Raw genomic sequence first — 13,506 nt, 5'->3', positions numbered from 1 at the left:
GAGTTATTATTTTCCCCATATTGCGCAGTGTTAATTGATACTGGATTAGAAACTGCAATAGATTCTAGTTTAATGCTAACAGAAAAAGAACTGGCAGCTATGTCCACTGATTGTGGATTGATGATTAAATACAAAGAATTGTCTCTTGAAGCTTTTTGGATTTCTATCAAAGAAGAACATGTGTCGATATCTAAAAAAGCACTGGCCATTTTATTGCAATTTTCCACCTCATATTTATGTGAACTGGGATTTTCAACCCTCACCACAATTAAGTGTAAAAAGAGAGGAACTCTTCAATGCATTGATGAGGAAATGAGAGTTTGTCTCTCAAACATTGAAGAAATCGCAAGGTCTCATCAAGCTCATTTTTCTCATTAACACAGGAATGAATAAACTTCATAGAAGTATGTTAAGTTTGCTTTTATTAAATGCATTATTTTTCTATATATTTAACTTAATTATAACATATTAGTCCTGTTTTATATACAGTGCGCCAGCAAGTATCTGTAGTATTGTAAGTGCGCTCAGACTGTATAAAGTTTGAGAACCACTGCTCTACACCAAGAATGTTTCATCTGCATATCTTATCTAAATATTAGTCTTACATTTTGCTCCATTTATGGCTTTTATTCAAATGCATCCATATATAAGTCACATAACAATGGTGAAAATTGAGTTCCTATTGCTAACCTTTCATTTTGTTTATAAAAATTGTTAACTTGTAAAAATGGATTCTTCACACATACCTTTACAAAATTAATTACACCTATAATTTTATTTTCTAACAATTTATTTTGACACTGCATCTTCTACTGTAAATGACAACACTGCTTTAAAGAATGTCAGCAAATCTTCCTTAATTAACTTTACATTTTTTATTTTCTCTACATATTCTAAAGCATTTTTAACTATATATTTATTTTTATTTCTCAAAAAAGAATACTACTGAGCTATATGCTTGGTTATTTGATATGATAATGTACCTCTACTTGATACTAATGATCTAAAACTGTTATCAATATTATGTATTTTTGGAAGTACATAAAATTTTGGAGTAATAAAACTAGCTGGAATTAACCCTATTCTTCCCTTCATCTGTTAACGTTAAATTGTGTTGAACGCCTGTTTTTGCATGATATTCATGATACTTATTTGTAGGGTTATGCTTATGTTTTTCATATTTATCCTTCTCTAATAGCTCTTCCATCCATATAACATATTCCTATTCATTAATTACTAAAATTTGCCCTCCTGCATCCTCTTTACAACTAACAACATGTTTATTATTTCTTAAGGAGTTTATGGTCTTTATGTTTTGTTTCTTCATCACAGGGGAGAAATTACCTACACATTTATGAGATTCAGTTATAATTATGTTTTTAGAATTCTGATCTATCATTTGTCCAAATTAATTTCTGTATCTATTATTAATTATTCCTTTTTCGGGGGTGGATTAAGGGTCAGATGGACCATGGGCTAAATTTTTCTACCAGGCATATTATGATTGTGATTAAAGACTAAGGTAAAAAACTAAACCTCATGATATGTTGTACTTTTTGGAGACAATGGGAAAATAATATCCATATTTGTGAGACTCATCTACAGATTAATGAACATTATTAGATGTTTCTTGAATAGGAAAAATGGTGATTTAACACAGACAAAATTTGCATTTTGACAACAAAGTATGTAAACAGGATTGGTTTGAATTTTTTACAAAGCTACACTAGGGCTGTCTGCACTAGCCATTCCTAACTTTGCCGTGATAGGCTAGGCAGCTAGTCAACACCACCCACTGCCAATTCATCTTGGGCTACTCTTTTAACAATGAATAGTGAAATTGACTGTCACATTATAACACCCCCATGGCTGAAAGAATGAGTATGTTTGGTGTGATGGGGATTCAAACCCATGACTCTCATATAAACAGAAAAAAAGACATAAACACAAACTCAACAATTCACATGCACACAAACCATTGCACCAACAAGCATGCTGAGATCACACTGGTACTCTCATAGTATGCCCAGCAGCAGTATCAGATCATGTCATATGTACTTGGTTGAACTACTGTCTTCCTGGCTTTTTTGTAAGAAAAACATATATGATTTATCTGGTGATTCTAAAAAGTTATTTTCTATGCACAGAAGAGCCAGTGCATTTAGCCTGTTTTGGCACATTGTTGATACTAGCAGTTGTTTATCCTTTTTCTCATATTAAGAAAATGAATCTTGTACTACCTGCACGAATGTCTTGAGAGATTTTAGCAGATGAGAAGATATATTGATATCCATTTGGGAGTTTTGTAATGAACAGCTTGTGAAACCTCTTTAGGATAACTCTTCATAATTCCATCATTATACCTGTTTCAGTTGTAGCATAATACTTCTTGACTCTTAAGTGCACTTGAGGATTTTCAGAGTCATCATTTGTAATGGAAGCGAGGACTTGTGTTATGGCTTTGTACTCTATTTTTAAGGCTCATTGTGTCTTAATGGGCACTCCATCTTGTGCCTGATAACCTCTTTATCGTTTTCAAACACATCATGCAGGCACTTCTACAGGTGCCTGATGATGACAGAACCTTGTCGAAACATTGTACATTTGCTGTTATATTAAAGTTTTTCTTCATTACCCATTCAAGCCGTCTCCAGCCATTATTATGCTTTTTGTGTGTCATATGACATGCTTTCTTGTCTTATTGCTCTTTATATTTTATTACGCCTATTGTACAATATCTAAAGTGGTTAATGAATTATAAACTTAAACTTTAGACATATACAAACTAGAATATAAAATAAGAACTTCCCATCTTCTTGATTTCCTGAGATATCAATATTTATATTTTGCAAACCTATGGCGGGTCGACCGGCCCACTATTCTATTCATTTGAAACCTCTTATCCAGTCACTTATAAGTGTTGTAAGTACATGTTTATAATAAATAGAAAGAGCACTTTCCAAACTATGTAAATCTAAAAGTCTTTTGTAATTGGCTTAAAGGGAAACTTGTAATTGACTGGAAATATTGAAGTCTATGGAGTAAGTTACTGCTCTGAACAGAAATGAGTTGTTTTTTAACTTGCATACAGCTTAGTTAGAAAGTCAGGTAAATTACAGTGGTTTTATGTGCACCATTATAGTAATTTGATAATTTTTTTATTTTTATGTAATGCTTATTTGAAATCTACAAAAATAAATTTGTCCTTCCCATTCACTTGGAAGAATAAATGAGGCTTATGGCAAGGCTTAGCAAATACAGTGTGTGAGTACAAGTCAGTTTTGTAACCTTGTAAATACTAGGTATCATTGTTTTTCTATATGTTCTTTATTTATTATGTTATGTTTTTTATTAATTGTGTTATGTTTTAAGAAAAATAACTAAAAATTTAGTATATATGAGCAAATTGTAATAATATACTTACATGTTCTTAAGCACTAACTTCGTATGCTTATACATCTAAATTTCAACCACCATGGCAGTGTAACTAACATTCAAATACCTACAAAATTTATTAATTCGGCCCTAACTTTACGCAGAGCCATATTACAAATATTTTCTCACATTTTTATTACTTCAGACAATTCTCATTGCAACCACTGATAAATCCTCTCCCATTGTATTCTTGGAGCCAGTATTAAGATAAACTCTGTGGGAAAGTTATAATAATTGCACTACACAAGCTTAGGAAAGGAATCATTTTGATACTAGATTTCATTTTTTCTTTTTTGGTTTTGTTGAAGGATATTTTAACATCCTTTAGCCCTTCACCTCAGGAAATTCAAAACAACTTTACTTAATTCCTTTACAACACAAATAATTAAGTTCTTTGCTTATCAGGATCCCTTGACCCCAAATTTGATCTTACGTTTTCCTTTTGTTTTCAGTAAATAAAAGCTTTTAAGGCTGAATGCTAACTTTTTGGTCTTGATGTAAAACAATCATAACCCAATTCGTTTTTTACCCTCTTTTCCTGTAGGTTCAGGAATTATTAGTTTAAAACAAGCTCGTCATCCTTGTATGGAGTTGCAAGAAAATGTTTCTTTCATTCCAAATGATGTAAACTTTGAACAAGGTAAAATAATTTGTAAAAGATTGAGTATCTGGGTAATCATGTTATGAAAATATGCATTCTTTTGTATTAAAAATATCACAGGAACTTATATTATTTATTGTAATAAAAAATAAAATATTTTTTTCTTATATATACATATCATTTTACAATCATATTTATTTTTCATGTATGTTGCTATCTTTTAATTCTAGTAGCTACTAATTCTTTTATTCGTAATATAATTTAAAATTGAGCAAATGCTGATATAAATTATAGATTAAAATGTGTTAAAAGTTATTGAAAAATATGTAATGACATCTTTTTGATCACTCCCTTGTATTCCTCTGGTTCATTCTGTAGAACTCAGAATAAGTTTTTAAATATCTTATATTATTTTTTTAAATGAAGAGTGAATAGTAATAATAAGCTGTATTTCAACTAAATAATGATATTTGATGTTTTGCTCAGCTTGTAATATTGATACTTGTTTGTTAACTTTTCTTAAGGCAAAAGTATCTTTCATATTATTACGGGTCCCAACATGAGTGGAAAGTCAACTTATATTCGCTCAGTAAGTTTTTGCATTTCATTCCTTATCTAAAATAACAGGTTTTGGTGAAAGTATATATAAACAAACACAAATGAATGTTAATTTTCTTAATTTACATAGAACATTTTAACATGTCATGAGCAGTAAGAACTGTTAATATTTCTTAAGAAACTATTATCTCATATAAATAATTACCTTTATTTATGTGGTTTTTCCTTCTCTTTCACTGATTTTATTAGTTAAGCCTCTCCTTTCCATCCTCTGTCTTAGCATGCTATATGAACAACTAATAAAGCTTAGCTTTGAATACAGCCACAGATAAAGTTATGTGATTTGATAGAGTATATGATGAATTAGTTAGGTCAATGTAAAGTTAATAAAGTTGTGTGAGAAGTAAATTTTGGTTTCATGGGAAAGTGACAAGACCAGCTCCTCTAAGGAATTAAAGCAGAATCTAATGGGAAATTTAGAAGAATTAGTTAGAAGCAAACTACAGATTAGTCAATTTGAGTTTTTTTTTATAGTTTTTTAAGATGTTCTTTTCTTTCCTGAAAATATTCTTGCTTTAAATTATGTATTTGGAAGCTACAGAAATTTGTTTTTATAACAAGGCATCAGGTAAGCTGAGTTAGGTTTTGCGAGTATGATACAATATTCCAATGACTCATCTCCTTATTTATTGAATATTATTTTATGTTTATCATATTGAAACAATGTCATTAAACAAAATATCTTATTAAATAAAATAAAAAGTGGGAACAATGTTCATAAAAGCACAATAAACGATCCTATGTCTTAGCAGCTCTACACTCTCATCAGGAGTAAAACATGCACAGGGAGCTTTATAAGAAGGAGGTTTAACTCATTATAAACTTTTATGGTTCTAATGAATATATGTTATTTTGTGTAAGAAAATAATATACGTTTTTCCAAAACTGCATTAACACCAGCAAACCCTCCCATCTCTATTTAGAAATAGGTTGTGTAATTTACACCACAAAATTTCTGTTGATTCTCTGATATTGAATTCACTTTGAGTAAGTATTGAGTTCATTGAAAATTATTGTTTCATATAAATCTATCAAATGACCTGTTTTGACAGTGAGTTCAAGTTTCTATTTCTCTGACTGAAACTGTTGACATCATTAATTTAAACTAGTGTTTGTGTTGAAAGTTCTTTTTTCAAATCTAATGAAAAGAATTATTTGAAATATGTGTTTCTTTAGTGATGGAGCAAAAAAATGATGAAGTGTGTGTTTTCATAACAGGTGGCTCTGAACATTCTGATGGCACAGATAGGCTGTTTTGTTCCCAGTGAAGAAGCACGTATATCAGTGGTAGATGCAGTCTTGGCTAGAGTTGGTGCAGAAGACAGGCAGTTAAAAGGAGTTTCAACTTTCATGGCAGAGATGTTGGAAACTTCCTCAATTTTAAAAGTATGTTTATTGTTGTGAAACTGAGAGAAGGTAGCCACTGATTTTCACCAATTGTGTTACCTACCCTGAGAGATGCTAGTTGTTGTTCAAAATAATGGTGTTTTTTTTATGTCTTATCAGGACCATTCATTGATGTATTGCACACACATAATCTTTCAGAGGGTCTTGAAATAAGTTGTTTATATATTACAATGATCCTTGCTTCATTTACACCTACAATTTGGCATGTGCAGATTGAGATGAGATGCAGCCTACCATGGGTGTGCCCCTATGGAGATCCTGCACACATAATCTTTCAGAGGGTCTTGAAATAAGTTGTTTATATATTACAATGATCCTTGCTTCATCTACACCTACAATTTTGCATGTGCAGATTGAGATGAGATGCAGCCTACCATGGGTGTGCCCCTATGGAGATCCTGCTATAGGGTGTTTCTTTTGGTGTTCTGGAAAGAAGGATCATCTAGGTAAATTCTGTACCTGTCCCTCCACCACCTCAGTGTGGAATTCTAGCTGATATTTTATTTATCATTATTATTTATTTTTTTTTGTATGGAAGTGAGTCATTGTATCAGAAATTAACATTTTTCTTACCAGAAAATGTATTTCCGATAGATAATCACCTGTGTACACATTCCCACCCTTCCTCCCCACTTTCCTGATGCACTTTTATTGATATTCTTGTTAAAGAATGAGGATTTTTGCATGTAAATGTAGTGGGAGCATTTGCACAGAGAAGTGTGTTGCACTCCTGTTAGTGGAGGGTTTTGCTGCATGTGGAGGCCTCTAAGACAGAATAGTGTGATTTCAAGAGTAAAATAGTTACATTTTCAGTAAGGAAAATGTTAACAATAGCAACAGTTGGAAACCCTAATTTCTGTTAGTTGATTATTTTTTGACGCTCGATATAATTGAAATTTTGATTATTTTCTGTAATAATTGAAAGAGTTATAATCAGAAACATTAATTTAAAATAGTTTATTACTTTATGTGATGCTGATTGATATAATCATTTCTCATATGTAGTGGATTAAATTGTTTAGCTCTACAAATGTACTGCTCACTCAATTAAAACCATAAATTTGTATAGTTTCATTATAGTTCTGTAAAATTTAATAATGTTTTTATCAATATCTTGTTATAAAAATGAATTGGTATAGTGATGATACAATGGTTGTTAAGAATATTATGCATTTTCACATTGTTATTTTAAAATACTATTTTTTTAATTTGTCATTTATTCTGCTGTTTATAGTTTTCACATAATAAGTGATCAAAAAATTTACTTTAATTCTTGCTGCCTTTTAATTTTTGTCATTCTCTGTCAGCTACCAATCTTGCTGGACTATCTTCAGCCATTAATACTGTAGAAATTGTTTCTCATTTTTCTCAAACTCCTCAACAAGTTGCTTCATTTTTCATGTTCTTATTTCAAGATCACGTCTTGTCTGATTCTTCTGTTGTGGGCTACAGAGCTGCCCTCTTTGCCATCTTTAGATGCCACAGGAATCAACTTCCTCTCTCTTTCACATTATTTTTTTATATTTTTTAAGCCTTTTACTTACTTTGTCATTAAGTACCTTGGAACTGTCTTCAATCAGACTTGACTTGGCCTTAACTTATGATGTTTCACTTCTCTTCCATTTGAACTTTAAGTGACTTCTTTCTCTACTATCTACCACCAAAGATATATTTACTTCTATTATTCACTTGAGGTAGGAGAGGATCTGACACTTAAGCTCTTAGTACTTCTCATACTTTTTTTTTTGTTTTTTTTACCTAGAAAGACTATACTTATATCCTGTTAGAGCCTTCTTATATAAAGACTTGGGTTGCAAGAAAAAGTAACTACTGATTTTTTCACCAATTTTGTTACCTACTGTAACAGATGCTAGTTGTTATTCGAAAGAATGGTGTTTTTTATGTCCAGTCAGGGCTGTTTATTGCTGTATTGCACAAACATAATCTTTCAGAGGGTCTTGAAATAGGTAGGTTATACCTTACAATGATCCTTGTTTCACTTAACTAATAATTTGGCATTTACAGCTAATCTATCATGAATATTGTGATGTATCTGTACTTCTTAAAAGTGAATTTCATGTTACGTCATATCACATTCACCATTTTGCAATGTCTTTGGCTTACCGATCTCTATACCCATTAGAGGACATTTTACCAGGCAATATGTGGATAAATCCACATATATTTCTGCAATTTTACTTACATCACATTGCTGTCTATTCAGCTTCTGTTTACTGCCTATGATTGTTCTCCAAGTCTAATTGAATCTATAGCAGATGAGTTATTCTCTTTTGAATGCATACTTTCCAAGATGGAGAGCATCAGTGTTTTTATTTTTGTTTAAACTTTTGATGTTCCAACTGCACAGTCCTCATGTTGGTGAATGCTATCAGTGGATAGCTTGGGTCTTTCTGTGATTATTCCTGAGCTGCAACTTATTTGACTGGTTTTGTCACTCACTGGTCTTTTCAGAAATGGGTGAGGAGGGGCTAAAAGCCATAGTAGTATGTTTGCTCATACTTTTTGGTTGGGCTGCTCCTCCAAGCACCTTCTATCATTGTACTTATCCTACCTATTTGTACCACCATCTCTACTTCCAATTTTGGCTCCATATGTAAGGACATTATCACCTTAACCAACTAAAAAGTGACCAGAGTGGTGAGAAGAATGTTTTCCTGTGGTTGTCTATAGGTTCATTCTTGACATAAGGCTGGTCTGTTCTACTCATTCTCTTGTTTCCAGTTCTTGAATATTTGTTTTTGGATTCTACTGCAATTTTACTTGACCAAATCTTTTGTGTGTCCTAGGATATAACATCCCTGCCTTACAGTCTATTTTGTCTTTTCTTAATACTCTCTTGAACCTTCTTTTCATTATATGTATTCTACCTTCCAGTATTTTAAAGTTAAGTCTGCATGATTTGTATTATACATTTTTAGACTATATTAATTTCAAACAAGTACTTAACTCTGAAATATATTCTCCCCACCTACTTATGATGATATATAATTTTCTTTCATGGCTGAAACTTAGAAATCTGAGTTATTAGGGAAAGCATAGCTTACTTAAGATCTATTAATGCATGGATAACAAGTCGCATGGAAGATAAGAGTGTGGAAAATTATGAGTAATTTAACGTATACTTTACGTTGTGCCAAGGACATTCAGAAATTTGAGTCACATTGATTTTGACAGCATGAGAGCAACTCCAAAAAGGAAAGTCATTCAGTTATTCAGAGGCAAGTACCTGTTTGAAATTAATTTTAATTCTAAAAATGTAAAAATATTAACATGAGCTCTAGGCAGATCAAGATTTATCATCTGGAAGTTGACATTACACTAGAGGTATTAATGGAAAGACAATTTAAGTATGAAAATAAAACAAATAAAACACCCAAAATGTGCTTAGAATCCACCTGAAGGAACTTAAAACCCAAGGCTATCCTCTAGACACCTCACCACTTATTCTAAATAGTTTTATCATTGTTATTAAATTAGGATCGTGCAATAGCTTTTCCCACCCATTTTACATATTTTCCTGAAATTTCTATTCTTTCAACTGAAGAAGAAAAAAAACTATTTCAGAAACACAATTCAATTGTTTTTTAGTGATAGGAAGAAAGATTTGAAGTAAATATCTAATAGATATGAATAATAAGTGTTTGGATAACTTAATAATCAGCAATAACTATCAAGAATTTGTTTTATTTTGGGGATTATTCTGATCCTAAACTAATTATGTGATGAGTAGGAGCATTTTATGTGTTTAATACTGTTTTATTATTCAGTTGATAACTTCTGGAAGAGTAACAAATGAGTTTAATGCCTTGCAATTGTTACATAAGCTAGGGATGGTCAACATTAACTTATGTAAGTTTGGCAGTAAATACTATATCAGATAATTTCTGAGATTATTTGATAGTCTCCATGCAATTTACTTTAGTCTGTAATATGTTTTTAAGTGTAATAAACTTTCATTAGTAATACTGAATATTTTTTATCTTGATACGGTTAATTTTTTTGTAACAAACAATAATGATTCATATTTCTTTATGACTTCAGTCTGTTACCTCCGATTCTCTTATTATCATTGATGAGTTAGGAAGGGGGACATCCACATATGATGGATTTGGTTTGGCTTGGTCTGTTTCAGAGTAAGTTTACACTCGTTTTTTAAGTTAAGAAACATCTAAGTCGTGTTTTGTTTTTAGATTATTTAAACAAGAAAGCCATAATTTTTGTCCATTTTTATTTAGTCATTGTAATTTTTTCTTAATTTTAATTTTCTCATCTTGTACCAAGTTTACTTTTTCATTCTTTTTTCTCCATTTTGCCATCATTAAAAGAAAATTAAAGTGGCAAAAAAAGAAATTCCTTTTTAATAGTGGTTAATATTCAAAAATAAACAAATTACTATCCAACAACACCTGGAAATATGTTTAAAACTATATTTTACTCTGCTGTAAGAAAAATGTCACTTAAATGTACTTTATCTTACACAGTACCATAAGTCTAATTAAGGTTTTAATATAAGGAACAGTGACAGGTAATAAAAGATAATGACCAGATATGAAGACTATATTGATGATATTTATATGCATGTTACACATTACACCTTCTTTCTCTGTTATATTACAATATATTACCTAAGGTAATTTAATAATTTAAAAAAAACCTGTTGCAAATGATAATACTTAGCTGGTTTTGTGACTTGAAATTCACTCTTCAACAACCTTCAAAATTAAAAATACAAAAGTAGGAAAAAGCTGTTAAAAAGAAAAACTTAATAAAATAGTAAAATTCAGATCCAATCACAATGTAATGTATAAAAGGTAAAAAGCCTTAAACAAGTAGAATTAAAAATAAGAAAACATCTAAAGCTCCAAACAAGTATCAAACTTGTCCTGTTAAACGTGTGAAAAAAAAGAGAGAAAATCAATGTTACAAGAGCCAAATATTCTATGCATGCTTTCAGGAACCCTTATGTTAAGTTTAAATCTCCTATCTTTAAAAAAAAAAACATTAAATTTTTTTTATTTACAGGATCAGTCATGTCCAGCTGTAGAATAAAGTGAAATAACCCTTTCACCTTGGGCAGGTCAAAGTGCATGTCATAAATTTTTAGTCACATTCAAAATTTAATTAAACTATTTTATTACCATGACATATGAAAAAAATTGACATCAAACATATATAATAAATCAAATTTTAATATTGTGTAAGATTAAGTTCTTAATTTTATAAAAAATATATTTAAAAAATTCTCAATCTCCCCTGCAATGAGAATTGGGACATTTGCTCTCTAGGTCTTCTCTCTTCTGTAATTTATTTATTAGCCCTCCAAGAAGTATGTAATTTAATATAAACTATTCCTTATAATTTAGTTATTACTTGGCACACCCACCTGTCACATCCTCTCTTTCAGGAATTGTTAATAGTTCTCTCTGATGTTTAATACTATATTGTTTATAACCAATAGAAAGCCAAAGTGTTATCTATCAAATGATACATTATATTACATTGTTTTCTGTACAGAGCATTGTCTATTTTGCTTCCAGTTCAAACTTTATTCCCGTAGAAAACACGTCAACAAGCTTAGTTGAATTTCTAATAGCTTTTTTCACATAGTCAGAAAACCAGAAAAATTATGATAGTTATAGGACATTGTTTGCTTTTTACATATTATTATTCTTTGCTCTTAGGGGCTTTATTTGATTAAGTAAAAAGTATTTAGTGTAGTAGTACCATTAGTATAGAAAACAAATTAGGGTTAAGTTTCATCAACAGTGGACAGCAAAAAACCCTGAAAGTAGTGTATTTCTTGTTTTTCATGTATATTTTTTATTTCTTATAAAAGTAACTAAAATGGAAAAAGTAGAAGCTTATTAGGTTAGAATAGGTAAGAAAATGAATAATAATAATAATTCTTTAGGAGGGAGCAGCTCGTGCATTATGTAATCTGATATGGGCTACACATTCACTGATTGATTTACAACTTTTATTGTGGGATTATCAGTTAGGCAGTTCAAAATGCAATAAAACAATAACATTTAAATAGAAGCAGATGCATAACATAATGAGCATTAAGCTATTTAGGATATACAGCTGTAGTTTCCTATTACAATTTGCCGTCATTCTAGAAATACAAAAAGTGTAAGTTAGATTTTTTTTATGGTGGTTACGAGGTTGTTCAAATAGACCGAATTCATATGGAGTTAGCATAGAGAAAAGTTCAGACAAAATGTAAAGTTTTACTGAGAAAAAACGTTTGAAATTTACTTAGGAGGTTTTAGAGGTTATGCAAATGAAATTTGGGATTTTTCAGATGAAGAAAAGTATTTTTAATCTGAACATGGAAGTCACTTTTCACGCAGAACAGTTAACACTTTTACAATATTTTCAGAGAGAAATTTTTAGTAAAGATACTTCAGTCAAAAGACTTGCAAAATTTTGTGAAGATACACAAAACATACAAGAAGTTATAGTATCAAAACTCTAAGGTCAATTTGGGATCACAAACTCAGCCAAATTAACTAAACCCATAGTGAGAGAGTTAAAGAGTTTGGAGAATTAATGAGAGAAATATGGTAATCAGCAATCTTGGGAATTAAGCTTTAAAGTACTTCATTCTTAATGAAACTTTACCTGTCTTGTTAGTTAAAAGTGCACAGTGTACTGTATAAAAAATACATAACATATCTTACATTAGAAGAAAATTCAGAATTTACATAAATGATATCTTTAGTTTTACAAACTAAAGAGTTATCTGTTGCAAGGAAATGTACCTTTGTTTGAATTATCTGGTTTACATGGTAATTAGAAAATAATCTAAATAAGATCTTTAATTGTCTTCTGGAAAAAAATTACAGTTAATAAAAGCATCTTATAGTTAATTTTCAGCAACTTGATCAATTTGCTTTTAAATGTAATTACCATTAAAGTAAATTCCCAGTTAGTGAGCAACAATTGTTAAAAAACAGGTTTATTAAAATCTGAACAATTTGTATGATTCAAAAATCTACATTTGTTTATATCAAAATATTTTTTTATATTCCTAATAAAATAATAATACAATAAAGAATATTTGAGTATAATTAATGAATTAAAGTAATTGGGAAGTTTACATTAATATGTTTTGGGTGCTTACTAATAAAACTGAGATAATGAATTCAGTTTAGCACCATAATACATTTCCTGCTAAACCTTTTTATATTTTTATAATGACTACTGTTCTTACCAATTCGAAATGAGTGCACGTGAGAATATCAAATAATTAACAACATTAGTACATTAGAAATAGCTTCAACAAATTCAACATTGTTGTAATAAATTAAATCATCTGTATACTAAAAGATGCAAGAGTATAAGTCAGTAGTAATACTAAAACATTGATTTTCATTTTCAAAAAGGCTAACTACACTGGATGAACAGTTTGATCCTTTTGG

The 13,506-nt window shown here is 30.3% G+C and overlaps 1 protein-coding gene across 1 annotated transcript in view; it reads left to right on the top strand.

The window, feature by feature from the left end:
- LOC106462459 (DNA mismatch repair protein Msh2-like) overlaps positions 1-13,506 on the top strand; it is a 196,351-nt gene that overhangs the window by 133,557 nt on the left and 49,288 nt on the right. Inside the window, exons 20-23 of the mRNA XM_022389729.1 lie at positions 3,980-4,075; positions 4,561-4,625; positions 5,873-6,040; positions 10,124-10,215. Of these exons, the coding sequence (XP_022245437.1) occupies positions 3,980-4,075; positions 4,561-4,625; positions 5,873-6,040; positions 10,124-10,215 (421 nt within the window). The remainder of the gene's footprint in view (positions 1-3,979; positions 4,076-4,560; positions 4,626-5,872; positions 6,041-10,123; positions 10,216-13,506) is intronic.

The sequence above is a fragment of the Limulus polyphemus genome, unplaced genomic scaffold, assembly GCF_000517525.1.
Source record: "Limulus polyphemus unplaced genomic scaffold, Limulus_polyphemus-2.1.2 Scaffold1171, whole genome shotgun sequence".
Lineage (NCBI taxonomy): Eukaryota > Metazoa > Arthropoda > Merostomata > Xiphosura > Limulidae > Limulus > Limulus polyphemus.
This window is presented reverse-complemented; position numbering and strand designations above follow the sequence as displayed.